Below are 19,100 nucleotides of genomic sequence, written 5' to 3' on the forward strand. Positions count from 1 at the left end.
CACCAGGCTCCCCTGTCCCTAGGATTCTCCAGGCAAGAACACTTTAGGGCTGGATAATTTCAATAATTTCAAGTTGCCTTTGTGCTCCTGTGCCTCATCCCTTCTCCGCACTCCTTGACTGACGGTGCCTGCTTGCAGGGTCATGGGGGCACCCCTCAGTACTGCCAGGATGATGAGGTCAGGAGAGAGTGGGGGTGAATCTGATAGGACCCTGACAGATTTCGTGCTGGGCCTGCTCTGAGCCAGGGCCCTGCAGGCTCTGCAGAACCTACGGTGGATGGACAGGCAAGGTTCTTGGCTTCCAGGGCTGCCCTGAAGTAAGCCCAGACTCTGGAGCTTTCTGGTGGGAGGGAGTTAAATGCCCTTCGTGGTGGACTGAAATGTGTCCCCACAAAATTCATGTGTTGAAGGCCTAAACCTTGTACCTTAGAACATGACTATTTGCAGGCAGGGTCTTCGAAAAGGTAATTAAGTTACAGTGAGGTCACTAGGGTGGGCTCTGACCCAACAGGACTGTTTCAGCAGGGGGTATTAGGACACTCACAGAGGGAGGACCGTGTAAGAACTCAGGGAGAAGGGGGCCATCTGCAAGCCAAGGAGAGAGACTCTGTAAGAAACCAGCCCTGCTTGGCTACCTGGATCTTGCACTTCCAGCCCCCAGAGGTATGAGAAAAACAATTTCTTTTGTTTAAGCCACCCAGTCTCTGGTACTTTGTTATGGCAACACTGGTAAATAAACACTCTCCAGTGTATTCATCTACATTCAGGGGAGTGAGAGAGATGGCCCCCAGAAGCTGATACCAGATAAAACCCAGATGCCCAGTTAAATTGGAATTTCAGATAAACAGTGAACAATTTTTTTAAAACATATATTGAATGGGGGCATACTTATACTAAAAAAATTCATTGTTTATCTGAAATTCCGATTTAACCAGGTGTCTTATATCTTTATTTGTTACAGCCGGCCACTCGGCCTCAGAATTGAGGCAGTGGCTCCCGCCAGGACCAAGGCTCAAGGACACACACGCCAGCCATCGCTGCCCAGAAGGGGCTGAGAGCCGGAGGCGGCTTCCTGGGCCTGAGCACTCTCCCCAAATGGTTCCATCTCCTGCACAAACATATTTATTGGGCTTGATGGCAAACAGATTATGCTTGTCCCAGGAAGGGCAATTCGAAAGAGAAAACCTTGAAGTCCGGGAAATAACGATGAGGGGAGTTAAATTAAAGTGCAGAAGACCCTCCCGAGAGATAGCGTCAGGGTGAGTTACAGGCCCGATAAGGGACTGGGGGCTCACAGAGGGGGCTCAGAAAGGTCACTCGGTGGTGCGCAGAGGACCAGGAACCATAAATACGGGGCAAGATGCCCAGCCGGGGTCGCCAGGGTGAAAATATTGGGGTCATTCCAAAAACAATTATTCTGCTTGGTTTGCTCTTCAGGTCTTGTAAATCTTTCACCTTTTATAAAAGATTTCTGGGGAAAGAAGCACTTTGGAAGCTTTAACTGATTTTTGAGGCTGCTTCTTGGTGGTTCTGCGAAAAGAAAACAGACAAAAGGGAAAAAGTAATTACCCAGCATTCTCAGGGGCACAGGGATGGGCTGACTGGATTCTTATTCCTGAGAGAGTTTAGGCTGCCCTGCCTGAGTTTTGACTCACTCTATTTGGAGTCTGGTCACAATTTAACACTTAATGCTTTTTTTGCTTTGAATCCAGTCACAGTGGGGCTCTTGGTACCCCGTGGACACTGGTTTTTGGGGCAGCTGTGGCAGCTGTGTGGCAGCCATCTTTTCAGGTGTGGTGGCCATCTTGAGTGTTGAGGCAGCCATCTTGATTGTGTGGCACTTGTCTTGGCCATGTGTACCGAGGCTCATGTGCCCACGCAGAGCCCATGAAGCTGGAAGATGGGTCTAGGCTGTCCTGGCCTAGGCTGGAGAATGGGTCTTGGCTGTCCTGCTCCATTGCATCCCCTGTATTCTAAGTGTCTAGCCAAGGGAACCCTTGTTCAAGCTCTGTGCCTCTGTCCATGTTCCAGGACAGTTGGCAGCACCAGCAGAAGGTAGTCATTCATTCCATCAAAGTTTATCAATCACCTGTTATATGCTGGCCACTGCACTGGCACTGATTCCTCAGGCTCAGCCAAGAGCTTCATCTTTGAGGCAAACACTTCCCAGCTGTTTCTGCCCCTCTGACCATACACAGTCACAAAGTTGGCTCTACCTCTGACATCTTGCTCCCATCTACTAGCTCATGTAATTGTCATGACTCTGTAGAGGAGGGATTATTAGCCCCATTTTACAGATGGGGAAACTGAGGCTCATCAAGGTGAAATGACTGGCTTAGTGTCACACAAAAATAGGGAGTGAAGCAGAGCTAGGCAACCTAGGACAGAATGGCATTATTTACAGTGTCACATGCCTCTCAGTCAAGAACTATGAAGGGTTGAGATTGCAGGGTTGGGATCAGATGAAACCTGGTCAAATTTTTTGCCCCACTTCCCCCTAGCTGTATGACCTTGGCGACTTACTGAGAACTCTGAGTCTTACTCTCCTCGTCAGTGCAATGGGCACAGGTGCTATGATCCTGCCACGGTGGTGTAGTGTAGAGGCAAGGAGCCCATGAAGCCTGGGGGCGCAGAGCCCAGGCTTGGAGCCTCTCATCTCCTCTAGAGAGAGAGAGGCTGTTTTTTATACTAGAAGACAAAGAGTTTCTCCCAGTCATCTTTTGCCATCTGCCAACTCCCAACAGGATATAATTATTCAAATTGAATAAATGTTTGCTGAATGAGACTTGGACTTCCTTTAAGGTTCAGAGCAGACTGAACTGTAGAAGGATAGGGATGGGGGTCAGAGAGGGGCGTGGCTGTGGGCTGCTGTGCCGGGCCATGCCTGCCTCGTATTAAATTCAAAGCACTCATGTAGGAATACTCATTCTTCCATCCATTAAACAAACATTATTTTGTGCCAGGCTTGCTCTGGTGCTGGAGTTACTGTGAGTGCAGAGCAAGGCAAACTCAGTCCTCCAGGCCCAGAGATCACACCTGGGAATGAGAGACAGACGGGAGCGAGAGAGGCCTGGGAAGAGGCTTTTGCTGGATGATGGTGATGATGGCTGCCTGGATGAAGATGGAGTGGCCCTGATGAGCCACGTGGAAGTGTAGAGAGTAACAGGCTCAGAGAGGTAAAGCAACTTGCCTAAGGCCACACAGCTAAGAGGTGGCAGAGTTGGTCTGCTCTCAGGCTGTACCTGACCCTGCTTACCTTGAGCTGCCTGAAACAGCATGGTCACTCTAAGTTCTGAGTGACCCATATGTGGCTCTGGCAAAAAAAAAAAAAAAAAAAAAAATGGTGTTTGGGAAACACTGCATATGTCAGTCCTTCCTGGCGCATGGTACATGGTACCCATTGAGGGCTCTGGGGGTTCCTGCAGGAAAAGAACCTGCTTAGCCTGCATCCTCCTGGGCTTCTGCTCCAGGCAGTGGAAGCACCTTGGCCAAGTTGATGCCTTCAAGGGATCAAAGTGCTCAGCTCTGGTGGGCCCCTCCCAGAATGCTCTGGAAAACAGAGACTGTAGTCAGTGGTAAAAGCTCGAAGGGCCAAGGAGGACCATGACAGCTCAGGCAAGCTTCCTGGAGGAGGAGGTCCTGGAGTCACACCAGCAAGGACAGCTCAGCTCAGGAATCTGCAGGGAGGCTGTGGACATGATGGCGATGAGCTGTGGCTTGAGGGGCCAAAGGGGCCCTGTTCAAATCCTGGCTCTGCTCTTAGTCACTATGTGACCTTGGGGAAATGACAGGACTCCTCTGAGCCTCGATTTCCTCATCTGTAAAATGGGATCATGCCAGAACCTCAGGTGATTCTCAAGGCTTTAGCCCAGGGTGGCTGGGAGGACCGTTCCACCTCTAAGAGTGTCAATCTGGCAATGGAGAAGGAGGGCTGTTCACACTTTTTTTTTTCCTCTGAAGAACTAGAGACTCTGTAAAATATTCCTTGACCTGAAAAAGCCCCAACTGGACGCTCCTGTGGGTCTGTTACAGACACGACTTTGCAAATCAGATGTGACAGGCGAATGTGTGCCAAGATGGTGGCCAGCTGTTCGGCGGTAGGGAAGGGGCTGCTTAGAGACCCTCACGGCCTCCTTCGAGAGCAGACGCCGCCAGGCTTGCTGTGCCCCGAGCACAGGTGTGTGAGGACGCGTGCCCTACCCGGGGGGAGCAGGGATGGGCAGGGGCAGGCGGCTCACACACGTACACACCACACATACCACACACACCTTGTACACCACACATACTCATATCACACACACATACCAGAAACTCGTGCCACACACGCCATACACAAACACCACACACACTACACAGTCATACCACACCACACACACACTCACATGATTCACTGCCTGTTATACACACCACACACACTCACACCACACTCACCCCGCACACTCACATCAGACACTCACACCACACACACCATACACCATATGTTACACACACCACACTCACTCGCACCACACACACACGCCTTACACACCACGTGCACTGCACACACACTCACACCACACACACACACCCTCACACAGCCCACCATTCCCCAGAGACGCTGTGGTTGGAGGGAAGCCTCGCCTCCCTCGTGCCCATGTGGAGGAGGTGGCCCACGAGGGGGAGCACTGGGGTTGGAGTCAGAAGTGGGTCCTCCTCACGGGGCAAAGCCTCTTTAGCCTTTAGGTCTTGTTACTGTGGAAGGATGCCACGAGCTTCTGCTTCAGGGGAATTTTGAGAATACTGTTTGAGTAGGTATTTAGCACAGTGGTTGGTACACGGCAACTGCTAAAGAGATCCATGGACTCTACCTGCCCCACTTCCTCTGCTCTGGTGACTGGGGTCCAGCCTCGATCCCCGTGTCCTGGGAGAGCTGCCATTCACAGCGGCCCGCCCCCGGCCACAGGGATTGGCCAAAGGATAAAAATGTGGCTGCCGTCAGGCCAACCAGACCCCTGTCCTGTCCTGTGTATATGCATGGGGATAAGAAGTCCCTCCTTCTGAGGTTCCAAAGCCTGGAACAGTCTGGAGCTGACCTGGAGGATGCCCTTCTTGGGGCAGAGAGTGAGGTCCAGACATGGGACAGCAGAGTTGCAGGTGATCAGGGTGACGCAGGCATTGGCCGAAGGTCTGTCTGCTGCTGACACGCACGCTGATGAAAGGCTGGTCTTATGGGAGGCGAGTGTCATCTTAGCACTGCTCTGTGAGAGCCTAGGACGTCGGTCCTGTTCCCAAGAGCCCCTCACAGCATCCTAGGGAGGGGCACAGATTAGACCCTCCCCAGAGACAAAGGCTTCCTTTCCTAACACGGATGGGAGAGAACAGTGATCTGGGCAGAAGCCCTCAGGAGCCCTACCTTCCACAGTACAGGGAGGATTTATTGGGTAATGATCAACACGGCCATTTGGCAGAGGTCTTTGTGCACACTGAGTCCCCGGGCCTCAAGGTGCCTCAGCAGCGAGGACTCCTAAGCCCACAGGGACCCGAGGAGCCCTTTCTAAATCACGCTGATCCACACGGATGGGGTTGGACTCTCTGGCTGCTCTCCTTCCACTTGCTTGATTTCTTCCTCTTGGGGTTTCTTACCTCAGAATCTGACCTCCCCCGGCGTCCACCAGCTTGCCATCTTCCAGTTGGATCCACCGGATCCAGGAGTGTTCCCAGCCCCCAGCTGCAAAGGGCTCTATGAGGGGAAGGAGGTGTCTGCCTCCACTCTTGTTCCACTTCTGGTCACCCACGCTCCAGGGACTCTCTTGGCCCTGCTGTCCACAAGTTCCCAAAGGGAGGCTCTGGGTCAGCTCATCTCTGTACCTTCTGGCCGGAGCTGGGCTTGGCACAAGGTAGGCACTGGCGGACACTTCCTGACTGAAGGTTGAGCACTTACCTTCCTCAGAGTCGGGGAACTCACTCCGCACCAGGAAGCCAACTCATTGGTGGCTGCTTGGAGAGGGATCCCTTGGGCCTCTTCTGGGGCAGGCTCAAGGGGGATCCCTACCTGGACCCCGGGTCCTCCCAGTATCACACACTGGCAGCATCTTCCTCCCGCCAGGCCTTCCTTCTCACCAGGTTGGAGATGCACTTTGTAAATCTAGGTTAACAAGCCTACTGCTTTCATTGCAGTCGGAGCCCAAAGTGTGGTTCCTCTCCTTCGATCAATGCATTATATCATCCCCTGAAAGTGATTAGAAAGCAGAGCCATCATCTCACTGGATTTCAGGTCTTCATACTGTAAATTTCTCATTCTGGTTAATGATTGCTTGGACGGATGGCCAGGCGAGCCTTTCACCACACATCGAGTTGTGGGTGATGACTCCTACTGTGCTGGGTCTTCTCACCAGGAAGGCTTTGTTATTTCTGACCCCATTTCACAGATGGGTGCTCAGAGACATGGAGGGATTCACTCAGGAGCCTGGCGTGGTGACCCATGGCAGGGGGTGTGGGCAGGCCAGAGCAGCCCGAGACCCCAGAGTTCAAGGCTGGTGGGCTGGGTGCCCCAGGCAGCCCTCAGCCCTTGAGCCCAGGGAGGCATGACGTCCCCACCCTGCTTTCCACCCAGACTGCCATGAACACTCCTCCCTGTCATTTTCAGAGCCTCCCCTGGCTGTCCTTGGCTTTGCTCCAAGAGGGAACTGGTGGGACTAGTGGGAAGCTACAGCCCATGGGCCAATCACGGGTCTTTGCAGAGACACCCTTGGGCATCTCCATGGCTGGGGGATGAGGTCTTAGTCTAGGAGCTGGAGTGGGGATACAGATCAGTTAAAATGATCTGCTCTGGCTCCCATACGTCATCACCCTGGAGCCCTTAGCCAGGCCAGCCAGTGCATCCTGGCGGTCACCTCTGCAAAGCTGATAACCTCCCCTTTCATAACATAGTCTGTGCACTGACTCCGACATGGCCCCATCTTGGGGCCAGAAAACAGGCACAGAGAACACGTCCAGGTCACCTGCAGGCAAGTGGCGGAAGTCGGGTCTGAGCTGGGCAACTGGACTGCAGAGCTCAGGCTTCTAACTGTGGCCGGCTCCAGGCCATCTGGCACCCTGACCTGGGCTGTTGTGAGGAGTCCTCCCATAAAGCCACCCCTGTGTTTATTTGATAAAATCACAGCCACACCAGCAAGGAAACTGAGACTTCTGACACCTCCCAGGACTCCAGGGTTTGACTCAGATACTCCTCAGCCCAGAGGAATAACTCCCACAATGGGGATGGGCACAGAGGTTTGGGGGTAACCTAATTCTAGAACTTTCTCTCCTAATTTACAGCCTTCCCCAGCCCTTTCCTCTAACGCACAGCAGCTAAGCCCTTAGAAGAACCAAGGGCTTGAAGAATGCTAAAAATTTAATGTATGTTAAAAGGGTATTAAATTCTAAACTGAAATTTACATGGGAATATGACATTAAAATATTTTTAGCTTTCAGGAAGCTGGGGGCTGGAATGCTATAATATAGACAAATTTTATCATTTTAAAAAGAATTAGCCTCACAGTATTTCTTACGTATTCATAGAGTTAATGCATGAAGATATGAACCCTGCCCGGGGCTACTCAGCAAGGCAGGCAGTGCCGGTGAGGGGAGAGGGCTTGTGGTAGGGCCCTGGGAGGGGGCCTAGGCCCCCAGCTGGATGGGTCAAGGGACTTCCCTGGGGTTCTGGAGATGCCCCCTGAGGCCTACTGGCAGGGGGAGGCCTTGGCACACATGTTCCCAGTACGTGACTTGGCACCATCTCCATGGCTACTTGTTGCTGTTGTCGTATAGTTGGAAGGTTGTGTTTGACTCTCTGTGTTTGCAGATCATGGACTGCAGCACATCAGGCTTCCCTGTCCTTCACTATCTCCCAGAGATTGTTCAAACTCATGTCCATTGAGTCGGTGATGCCATCGAACCATCTCATCCTCTGTCGCCACCTTCTCCTCCTGCCCTCAATCTTTCCCAGTATCAGGGTCTTTTCCAATGAGCTGGCTCTTCGCATCAGGTGGCCACAGTATTGGAGCTTCAGCATCAGTCCTTCCAATAAATATTCAGGGTTGATTTCCTTTAAGATTGACTGGTTTGATTGCCTTGCTGTCCAAGGGACTCCCCAGTGCCACAGTTCGAAAGCATCAGTTCATCTTTCAATTTTCTTAATGGTCCAACTCTGACCGTTGACAACTGGCTACTTGTTACTCATCCCCTACGGTGCACCAAGTCAGTGACCCTGAAGATGAGATTTTGTCCCAGTTGTGCAGATGAGAAGATGGCTCAGAGAGGTTGAGTCATGAGTCCAAGGTTACACAGCAAGAAAACAGATTTTCATTCCTTCTTCTGCAGATTCTTAGCTCAGTCTTGAGGCTGGCCCTCACCCACCTGGCCACCCCCTCCCTCAGTGGCTCCCAGTGGGTGGAGCAGGGCTTCCCTGGGTCCCAGCCCTGGCCTGCAATCCACTCCCACTACAGCTGCTGGCTCTCATCTGTCCAAGGCCTCTCAGATAAAGTGCACCCTCCTTGCCAGGCGAGGGGGCTTGGAGGAGTCAGCCCCTATGTCTCTGCTGCAGCCTGAGGGTCAGGCCCTGCCCAGGCCCTGGGCTCAGATGTTTGTGGGCTGAAAGGGTCAGTTCACGTAGCGAGTGCTTGCTGCTACCACCTCCAGGCCAGGCCCTGGGCTGGACCCAAAGATAACTCAGGCCTACCCTATCCCCTAGTACTGGGGTTTGCCCTCAGAAAGTCTGTGACTGAGTTTTTTCCAGAAAGAGTCTTTGGAGGGCCAGGAAAAGAGGGCTGGGAGATGTGACTGTGCCTTTAACAGTTCAAGTGTGTGAGGCTTCAGGATTGAACCTGGGTCTCAAGGGCACATTGTTTAGCCACGCTGGTGCCCTCCCCACCGGTCTGCGGGGTCAGGGCATCGGAGACAGGAGCTGGGGGAGGGTGAGAGGCAGGCACCAGTGACCAGACACCAGGTGACTTGAGGGTCATCGAGCTGAGGCTGAGCCCACAGTGTCCTGGGAGAGGGCGGGAGGCCTTGAACGACAGATGGAAGGGAGACGTTTTCCGTTCACTGCCATAGGGTCCCATCTTGCTGGTGGCCGCCCGGCCACCAGTCTTCAGAGACAGCGTCCGGCTTCTCAATGAGGAGGGGGGCAGACAGAGGTGGGTCCCTGACTCAGCTGCCCCTCCGCCCGCCCACCTCTGCTCCAGGCACCATCTCAGAGCAGAGTGACACAGACTCCGCAAGTGACAGCAAAGCCCCATCTGCCAGGGGTCACGGTGGAGGCAGGCCAGGCAGAGCCGGCGGTGCCAGCTGGATGTCGTCCCTGGGAAGCCACGCACCCAGAGCCCACACCTCTGAGATGAGCTGTCTTGCTGTCTCCATTTTATTGACAGGAACACTGAGGTTCCAAGAGATGACACGTATCCTCAGTCACCCTGCTGATCAAGGCAGGGCTGGGATTCCTGCCTGGGCTCTGTGACTTCAGGCCATGGCTGGGTCCTGGTTGCCCTCAGGAGCTCCCCAGCCCCTTCTGGGTGGTGACAGCTGAGCGGCCCAGCAGGCAGTCCCCCACCCCAACTGGGACAGGGCGAGGAATGGGGCTCAGCCTGGCTGAGCTGTGATCCCGAGAGACATCGCCAGCCAGGCCAGGAAATGACCACTTGCTGCCCGGCGGCCACCTCCCAGCTGCCACCCCTCCGGGAGGTCACTCATTGGCAGTTAAAAATCTATTGTGACTTGTCAGAAAAATGAATAAATGGGCACATTATTTTTTCATTCCAGACCTCAGCATCTGTTTGTCTAATCAGGAAGGAGAGTGGGGAAGTCGGCAAGGGCTGCCGTGTGCGTTTTATGTAAGTTTTCCTCTGTCAGAGGAGTTTAAATGGGTAATGAACAGGCCGTGGTGATTTGAAATATAATCCCATTACGCTGACGAGATTACGGGCCTTCGAGACTTCACAAATCACTCTTAGGGCTTTTACAGCAAACACCACCCTGTTGGGATTCTGCGTTTAAGCAGAGGTGTTTGGTGGGAACACAATGTGACAGGCTTAACCCTTTCCATCTCCTGCCTGCCTTTCCAGAGAGCAGGGGCCTCTCCATGAGGCCTCGGGGAAACTTCAGGATCCAGGGTACTTGGGCCGCGTCAGATGGAGGCCCAACAGGGCTGGGGACAGCAAGCGGGGTCGGTGGGAGGTGGGGAAACCTCTCCATCACTTTCCAACTGCATGGCCTCAGCTGAGGCTTCTCTTTGCCTCAGTTTCCTCATCTAGAAAATGGGGATTCGGTGGGCCTGAGGCTAGACCCCAGAAATGGTGAATAAAATAGCAGCTAACCTTGGTCGAGAGCCTCATAAGAGGCAGGGGGCGGGCACTGACAAAGTGTGAAATTAGCTTATGTTCATCAGCGTGGGAGGCGTGACTGTGGTCCCACATGTGATTTCAGGGGTAGGTACGGGGAGATTTTTCAGTTTGAACAGTTATGTGTATATGGATTATTTAGTTATTTATTTGGTGGTGTTGGGTCCTAGTTGAGGCACACAGGATCTGTAGTTGTAGCATGTGGGATCTAGTTTCCTGACCAGGGATTGAACCTGGGCCCCCTGCACTGGGAGCCTGGAGTCTTAGCCACTGGACCACCAGGGGAGTCCCAGTTATGTTTTTATTGTAATGTACACCAACATGCATACATGCTGCACATCGAATCCATGACTCCACAGCCATTCTTGTTCAGGATGAGGTTTAAGGTAGAGAAACTTCCCTGGCTTTATTAGGGCTTCCCTAGAATCCATCTGCAATGCGGGAGACCCATGTTCAATTCCTGGGTTGGGAAGATCCCCTGAAGAAGGGAAAGGCTACCCACTCCAGTATTCTGGCCTGGAGAATTCTATGGACTGTTTAGTCCATGGGGTCACAAAGAGTCGGACATGGCTGAGCAACCTTCACTTTAAGGTGGAGAAGGCTTCCTTGGTGGCTCAGGCAGTCAAGAATCTGCCTGCAATGCGGGAAACCTGGGATTGATCCCTGGATTGGGAAGATCCCTTGGAGAAGGGTATGGCCACTCCAGTATTCTTGCCTGAGAAATCCCAGGATAGAGGAGCCTGGCACACTACAGTCCATGGGATCTCAAAGAGTTGGACACGACTGAGCAACTAACACTTTAAGGTAGAGAACAGTGTTAGCCTGGATCAGTTTAAAGGGAAAATATTTCACTGCAGATGAGGTGCAATCTTGGGGGGAGGCCTGTGAATGGGCATCTTTGGTGGCAGACATTGCAATTGCTTATAAGCACTTGTGACTCCCCATCCTTGGGTGGTCACATCCCTCTGTCCCCTTGAAGGAGGCAGCCCCAGGTGGCTGATTCTGTTCAATGAAATGTGAGCGAAGGTGGGAAGGGTTGCTTTTGACCCATAGCATCTCATTGTTGCTGCCCTTCTCTAGCCCTTCTGTCCCCTGCCCAGGCTTCAGTGGAAGACCAAGGATGGCGGGACCATACTCTGTTTGACGAGAAATAAGCCTTTGCTGTGTTAAAGCCACTGGGGCCTTTGGGCTGTTGGTGTCACTGTAGCCCAGCCCGTCTGGCCTAGTAAACTCATCCAGTCCTCACAAGACTCCTTTGAAGAAGGCTTTATTGTCCCATTTTACAGAAGAGAAGACTGAGGCTCAAAGAAGTAAAGCAGCTCATCCGAGGACACACTGACCAGGAGACAACTGAAATCTGAGCGCTGTCTGCCTGACCCCAGGGGCTGCTTTCATAGGAGGGCGCTCAGTGAGCGTTCATGTCACGGAATCAGTTGGCAAGGAAGGACAGGAGGGCAGGGCCCCCAGGGCTGGCTCTGGGACTTGGGCAGGGTGCAGGCCTGCAGAGCAGGGCCCCCAGATCCAGCTGTCTGTCCCCAGGGCAGAGGGCTAAAGCCCGGCTCCTGCGTGGCCCCCTTCCAGACACCAAGGAAGCTGGTCTTGGCACTTGTCATGGCAGCTTCTTTGGACTCTGGAACTCCAGGAGGGGACAGCTCGGGCCTGGCCAGGTCCCCTCTCAGGGAGGGCACTGCTGGAGGAGAACGTGGCATCTGGGCAATTGGACTAAGTGAGATGACGGACGCCGACATCGTGTGGCCACTTATCAGGGGTTCACGCACCATGCGCTGGGCACGTGCCATCTCACTGTCTTGCTTCCAGCGCTGCAAGTGGGCGTCTCACCCCACCATACAGACGGGGCACAGAGGACCCAGCCTCGTACCTGGAGGAGCGAGGCTGCGGGGTACAGGACTGGGATTTGGGCCGGGTTTGGGGCCAGGCTGTGGAGCCTGTGACCCAGCCCACACCCGGCCCGTGGTCCCTGCAAGGCTCTGGGGTGAGTGTGCTGCTTGTGCCCAGTGAGGAGGCTCAGCTCACGGGCCCGGGTGTGGGGGCTGGATCTGCCCCTGGCTCTGCCCCCTGAGCCCTCTGACCCCGGCTCTGCCCCCTGACCCCGAGCCAGGAAGCCCCTGCTTTCTCCTTCCTTTCCTGCGGCTTCTCCTGGAAGGAGGCGCACAGCCTAGGAAGCACCAGAGGAGGTGGTGGGAGCCGTGCCAGGAGCTGGGACGGTCCTGCCAGGGCTGCCAGGAGGCCGCGGTGGTCCCTCGGGGCGCCAATGTGGGCAAAGGGAGCAGACCGGGGGCGGGGGGGGGGCAGAGGCACTGACCCTCCTCCCCGCCTTGCCTCCTCTCCCGTCTCAGGGCCCCTTCTCTGGCCCCCATGGTGGCGCCATCCTCGCTGTTGAGGAAGCTCAGACGCTGCTGACGCTGGGCCGGGTGGTGAAGCCACCGCGTCTCCTCCCGGGGACACTGGGAAGCAGGGGCTTCCTTCTCCCCTGGGAGCTGCAGCGGCTCAAGAAGCCAACCCTGTCCCGCTCAGCAGGGCTGCCAAGGGGCCTGACGAGATGGCCTGGCCTGGCGCTGTCTGCTGCCCCCCACATCTCATGTCCCCAGGTCCCCAGCCCCCTGTGGATCCCACTGCTCTTCTCTCCACTAGCACCTGCCAGGCCCAGGCTGGTCCCCACGCGGCTCGCACGGTGCTCACTGCGGGGCAGCCTGGGGGTTCACCCGCCATCCCTTGGCCTCACCGGGCTGCGAGCGTCATGATGACCAGGTCAGGTCTCTGCTCCCTTCTATCCTGAGGTCTCCCAGTCCTTCAGCTGGGGAACTGGGGACCCCAGGGGGCAGCTGGCAGGTTCGAGGGACGTGACAGCGGAGGGAAGCCCCTTCCAGTTTTTTAACCCATGGAGAGAAGACTCGGAGGGGTATCAGCGTGGTCTCCACCTAGCTGAGGGGCCTCCCAAGGCAGTGGGGACACTGGTCCCGGGGACCAGGGAGGAGAGGGGTCAGGAGGAGCCGCTGCTCCAGGTGGGGAGAGAGGCCCGGCGTGGGGTGCTGAGGAGTCCTGGGGAGGGGAGACCGAAGAGGCCACCGAGGGCAAGTGCTGACCTGAGGGCAGCGTGCTGTCTGCAGGCCGAGGACCACAGCCTGGGAGGGACCGTCCACTTGCTGCTCCAGGGAGGGGCTGGATGGAGCGCGCTCAGTGAGCCTCAGCTCTTAGGATTCTTGTCCAGACACAGTGCAGCTCCTGCAGGTTGTGCAGGACAGAAACCTCTGGAAGGAAGTCTGGGCTCACTGTGATTCTGAGACATTCAAGACATTCTCCAGAAGGGTCTGCAGGGACCACCTACTCCAGCACCTGCACTAACAGATGAGGAAACTGAGGCCCTAGGAGGCAGCGCCCAGCAGATCTGCAGCCCGTGGCCGTGGAGGGCAGGCCCGGAGTCTCAGGGCACAGCTCCCGTTCATCCGCTTTTGTGTCCTGGATGGAAGGCGAGACCCTTCCGAGCCCCGAGTCCTCATCCCTGGAATGGTGGTGGTGACAGAACCTGCCTGAGGCTGGCTGCAGTCGCCTGGGCCTGTGCATATTCACAAGGGGCCGGCACACAGCCTGCCTGACGATGGGGGCCGCTCAGTAACCCGTGGAGGCCGGGGCTCCAGGGACCACTGCTTGGGCCTGTCAGCCATCCAGACTCGGTAAAGGCCCCGTCCCGAGTCACCATCAGGTTAGTGAGGGGCACCTGGGGCCAGGTCAGGGGACACGCTGGAAGGCGGGGGCAGGGCCTGTTGGGTCACTTGAGTGTAACCCGGGTGTGCCAAGCTGCTTGGTAAAGCCTGGGAGACAGGTAAGAGATGCTCACAGAATTACTTTAAAATCCAGGTGTGGGCTGTGAGAGCAGCAGAGGAAAAACTGAGTTTTACCAGTCTCGGTGGACCTGGGCAGTGGTTTGTGTTTCTCTTAAATTACTCCTTCAAGTGTGTGCTGTGCCAACTGTACGGAGCTGTATTCCATGATACTAGAATGGTGTTGCTTCTGTAATGGAAGGAGGTGATGATTTCAATGTCAGCCTTGAGTGAAGAGGATCATCCTGTCTTGCTCAGGATTAAAGGAGACCCATGGAGCGTTTCAGAGCCGCTTGGTACATCAACTGTCAGCAAACGTCACCACCCAGCGTGATCCATGGTGGTCACCGTTCTTTACCAACATGTGCTCGAGACTTCAAGAATTCAAAGCAATACGCAGAAGAAGGTGTTTATGACTTTTATTTTAATATTGAATATGTCACAAGATTTAATGACCAAATTAGTCATTTATATTTTTCAAAGATATCTAAATATAAAATTGCTAAAAATTCAAATACAGATAGCAAGCTACAAATAATATTTCTTTTGTTTCTGGGGTGGGTAGCAATGGAAGACATTAGAAAAGGGTGCTTCTGTTGGCTGAACAAATATCAGAATGAAGGCGGAATTCACTAGGACGCCCCTGTGCAAATGGACCCTCGAATGTCAGAGGCTGTTTCAGCCATGTCGCTTCCTGTTCGACAGTTAAAAAAAAATATTTTTGAAATGCAGTTCCTCGGTGAAACCTCGGTCCTGCCACCCTGGCTGGGGACTGAGCGAACGGACGTCACCCTGGGAGGGACCACCGAGGCAGCAGGCTGGCCTGAGAGGTGGGTGTCAGCAGACGCCCGTTCCCTTGCCCCCACCCCCGGGAGTGGGACCTCTGGCAGCAGCTCCCCCACACCGAGGCCTCCAATGAAGTGAAAGCAGTGGCTTTCCTGCCGCTGAGACCAGGGGGCAGGCATTGTGAAGAGAGAAGAGTCTTCAGAGTCCAGGGCAAGCCCACGTGCGGGTCTGACCGTCGGCTCAAACTCAGCCTGGCTACTGAGGAAACAGCAGCTCGGCGTGACCCCCGTTTCCCCGCGCCCCGAGCTTGACGCGCAGCCCTGCCTTCCTGAAGTCAGAGGTGCTGGAGAAGCTGAGGAGAGAAGGCTTCTGAAGGGGTGGGTGGCGCAGCCCTGGACACACATCACTACGTCCCCTCCCGAACTTCAGTAAGATGCTATCCTCAGAGCAACACGCTCATTTAAACAAATGGCATAGTTAAAACTATTGACTAAACCCTAAACATTTCTTCTGAAAAATCGAGCCATAGCTTTTCCAATCTGCCTGTTCAATATGGGGAGCAGATTTTAAAGAGAATAACATAATCAATCCTGCCCCAAAGAATGGTCCGTCATACCAACCATGATAAAGAGTTTATTAAAAGGAAGAAGAAAAAAAAACAGAAATGTACACTTTTGTTCTTTGCTTGTTTTAGGAAATTTGATCAAGCTGCAAGGACACGTCTGGGCGCAGCTATGTACATCCTCGCGCGGGGCCATCAGGCAGTGAAGATGGCGGAGCCTCTCATGGCTCCGTGCCGTGTCGTCCGGCCCCGGGCACTGCTCGTCGAAGCCGCTGTCACTCAGGCTTCGGTCCCGTGGAAACGTCCCCAGCTCTGTCCGAGGGGGTGCCCCCCCTTCCCCTGGAGCCCACCAGCCCTGTCCCCGTGAGCCGGGAGCCTGGCCCCCCCGAGGACCGCAGGGCACAGGATGGGCGAGAGCCACCTGGCCCAGCAGGCAGCTCTGAGCTCCGGCAGCAGACTGAAGCTGGAGAACGCCGTCACTGCTGCCCTGATTTCTTTTCCTTCTGGAAGCTGAAGCTTGTACGTCTGTTCAGTTTTCTTTGTTTTTGAGCGAAATAGTCAGCCCGGGCAGTGCTTGCTCGCGATTCCAGTATGTAGTTAACCTAGAAAGCAAGAGGACACAGCCCAGTCACTTCCAGCCACCCTCTGCTCACCCAGGACGAGCGAGGGAAGAGCCCGGCCCTGGGCTGGGCAGCCCCTGGGTCCGGTGCTCCCCTGGGTCCGGTGCTCCCCTGAGCACAGAGTCTGGTCATCACCACGACCCTGAAGGGTGGGCTCGAAGCCCACTGCACGATGGGGAACAGGTCTGAAGAAGACACGTGGCTGTGCAGGCCTTTGAGTCTCTGGTGCAGCTTTTCTGATTCCTGAGCCTGAGTTCCCTCCTTACCATGTGCTGCCTCCCAGAACCTCCCTGGTTCTGTCCCCGCCTGCTGTGCGGCCCTGGGCTCACACACAACTTCCCCGAGCCCCGCTTAGCTTGCCTGAAAGACAAGACATCACAGGGATGAAAACCAAACCAAAATAAGGCTCTGTGTTCAGCCTCCCAGCAGTTGGGGTACTTCCAAGCTCAAAAGCGCCCCACTAGCTGTGGCTCATTTGATAAAAAGTAAAGTGAGGCTCAGAGAAGGGGACCGAGATGCCCTGGGTTACCAAGAGGTCACGGGCAAAGTTGGCACAGGCACCGTGGGAACCCTGGGCAGGGGCACAGCTGGGCTGCCTCCCAAGTGTCAACCTTGCTGCTACCCCTGAGGTCTCCTGGGCTCTTTTCAGATCCCCCCATGCTGGGTGGCCACTGCCACCATCACCTCTGGCACTGAGTTCCTGTCCTGTCTGAGCCTCGTCCCATGCTTGGCTCACGTTGCAGAGGGAAAATTAAGACTTGGTTCCTGACCCAAGGAGCTCACAGCCTAGTGAGTGACCAACAGAACAAGCGTGACAACAGATACAGAAGGAGCAAAAAGGAACGGGGACAGTAACTAATGGGAACATGTGGGGCAAGGGGATAAAGGAGCTGGGGTTTGAGGGATAAATAGGAGTTTGGGGTGTACAAGGGATAGGGAGAACCAGCATGCATCGAGGCACAACAGTGGGACACAGCAAGGGGGTGTTCACGGCCATTCAGAAGCTGAGGGGCCAGACACAGTGAGGCAGGGAGGAGCCAGGGAAGGGCAGCAGTGCTGTGATCAGACCTGCGCCCGGTGCGAGGGTGAGCCCCTGGCTGGGCAGGGGCACAGGGCAGCAGCAGTGACTGGAGCACTTTTCAAGGATGACCTCATTTAACCCTCACAACAGCATTAGGAGAAGAGGCTGGCAGAGGATGAGGTGGCTGAATGGCATCACCGATTCAATGAACGTGGACCTGGGCAAACTCCAGGAGATGGTGCGGGACAGGGAGGCCTGGCGTGCTGCAGTCCATGGGGCCGCGAAGAGTCGGTCATGACTTAGCGACTAAACAACAACAACGGCCTTAGGAGGAGGTGGCTGCTATTGTTATCCCCACTGTACAGAGGAGAAAACCGAGGCTCAGAATGGTAATGCCGTTTACTTGAGGTTACGGAGCTTGTAAGAATTTGGGTTAGAACCTGAATCAGTTCTCTGGCTCCCCACCTTCTCAGAGCCCCCCATCCCCTCACCTCCTCAGACTCCCCTTGTCCTACTGCCCCAGCAGCCCTCTGGCTGGGCCTGTCTGTGAACCAACACCGTTTCTCTCCAACCTCAAAGATCTGAAAGTTAAGAAACCTGAATACTCCTGGCTAGAGAACTGAGCCACCCCTTCTGTTGATTCTACATTGGGGGCCACGTGTCCTGCCCCGAGGGGAGAGGCCTCTGCTGATCGAGGAAGAACGGAGGTGCTGGGGGTGGGGAGCAGTTCAGACGGCCTGGCTCGTGTGGGGCTGGGGCTCTGTCACGGCAAACTTTCTGCTCTGATAGTCGCCAGCAGCAGGCGTTAAGGGCTGGTGTCTGAGTACAGAAGGCTTGACACGCTCGGCCCGCTGCCTCGCCAAGTTACCAGCTGAGAGCAATAAATCATGAGGCCGGCAGGGCCGGGTGATGACGTGGGACACCACAGACGATGCATGGAAAGAAGGGGCTTTATCATGCTTAATAAGAGCAATCTTTGGATTCAGTTGTTTGCACAATCAGCCAGCCTACTGTTTTCAGTGTATTTTTGGCACATGTAACTTGACAAGAGCATTTAAAAATGATCCTTAACAGGCCAAGTATTTCCTAAATTTATTATCTTCAATGCTTTGTGATAATCACATAGATAATTTTAATGGAAGATTAATGTAATAATCAAAAGATAAAAACGCCCTTTGGTCTGCCATTAGCTGGTTAATATGCTGTGGCTTAAAACTTGCACAATTTTATGCACTATAGAGTGTTTCACTTTCAATGCATTTTACAGCTTAAGGCATAAAAATATAGGGAGTTTTCATGGTCAATAAAATCACAGCCTCCATCACTCGATCATGAGAAGAACCCAACCTGAAGAGACCAATGATTCCTCTGAGATTCATCTCGAAGCCTGCAGAATTAGGGACCACACGTGGCTTAGCTCAACTCTATCTCAGGTGGGGTGGGGGTGGGGGAGTCTGGGACTGCTCAGCTGTGCGCTACCTCTGTGCACTCTGGAGCCTTGGGCCTCTATATTTTCATCTATAAAGTGGGGGTATTAGTGTCCACAGGCTTCCCAGGTGGCACAGTGGTAAAGAATCCACCTGCCAAGGCAGGAGACACAAGAGACACAGGTTCGATCCCTGGGTCAGGACGATCCCCTGGAGTAGGAAATGGCAACCCACTCCAGTATTTTTGTTTGGGAAACCCCATGGACAGAGAAGCCTGGCGGGTTAGAGTGCATGAGACTGCAAAGAGTCCGACACAACTGAGCTCACACACATACACAATAATGTCTACATGGGGCAGGGCAGTTGTGAGAATGAAATGAGATCATGTACATCAAAGGTCTTGTAGACAGTTGGTGCTCAATAAATGGGTCCCATGGGGAAAAAGACAATGAGATAAAAATAATTTGATAGCAAGCTGCCTATTTGTAAT

The 19,100-nt window shown here is 54.3% G+C and overlaps 1 protein-coding gene and 1 non-coding gene across 7 annotated transcripts in view; one reads left to right on the forward strand and one right to left on the reverse strand.

Annotated features, from left to right (window-relative positions):
• Positions 1 to 1,417: 1,417 nt before the first annotated feature.
• On the forward strand, positions 1,418 to 1,530 carry LOC113901994. The gene has a single exon (XR_003513642.1). It is a non-coding gene; the product is annotated as a U5 spliceosomal RNA (small nuclear RNA).
• A 13,066-nt stretch (positions 1,531 to 14,596) lies between these two features.
• Positions 14,597 to 19,100, reverse strand: part of MAPKAP1 (mitogen-activated protein kinase associated protein 1) — a 233,883-nt gene continuing 229,379 nt past the window's right edge. For 5 of the 6 annotated variants that reach the window (XM_027556277.1, XM_027556273.1, XM_027556274.1 and 2 more), the window contains one exon: positions 14,597 to 16,144. In XM_027556277.1, coding sequence (XP_027412078.1) covers positions 16,019 to 16,144 — 126 coding nt within the window. In that variant the 3' untranslated portion in view covers positions 14,597 to 16,018. The remainder of the gene's footprint in view (positions 16,145 to 19,100) is intronic. The other variant, XM_027556275.1, reaches the window with a different exon arrangement.

The sequence above is a fragment of the Bos indicus x Bos taurus genome, chromosome 11, assembly GCF_003369695.1.
Source record: "Bos indicus x Bos taurus breed Angus x Brahman F1 hybrid chromosome 11, Bos_hybrid_MaternalHap_v2.0, whole genome shotgun sequence".
NCBI lineage: Eukaryota > Metazoa > Chordata > Mammalia > Artiodactyla > Bovidae > Bos > Bos indicus x Bos taurus.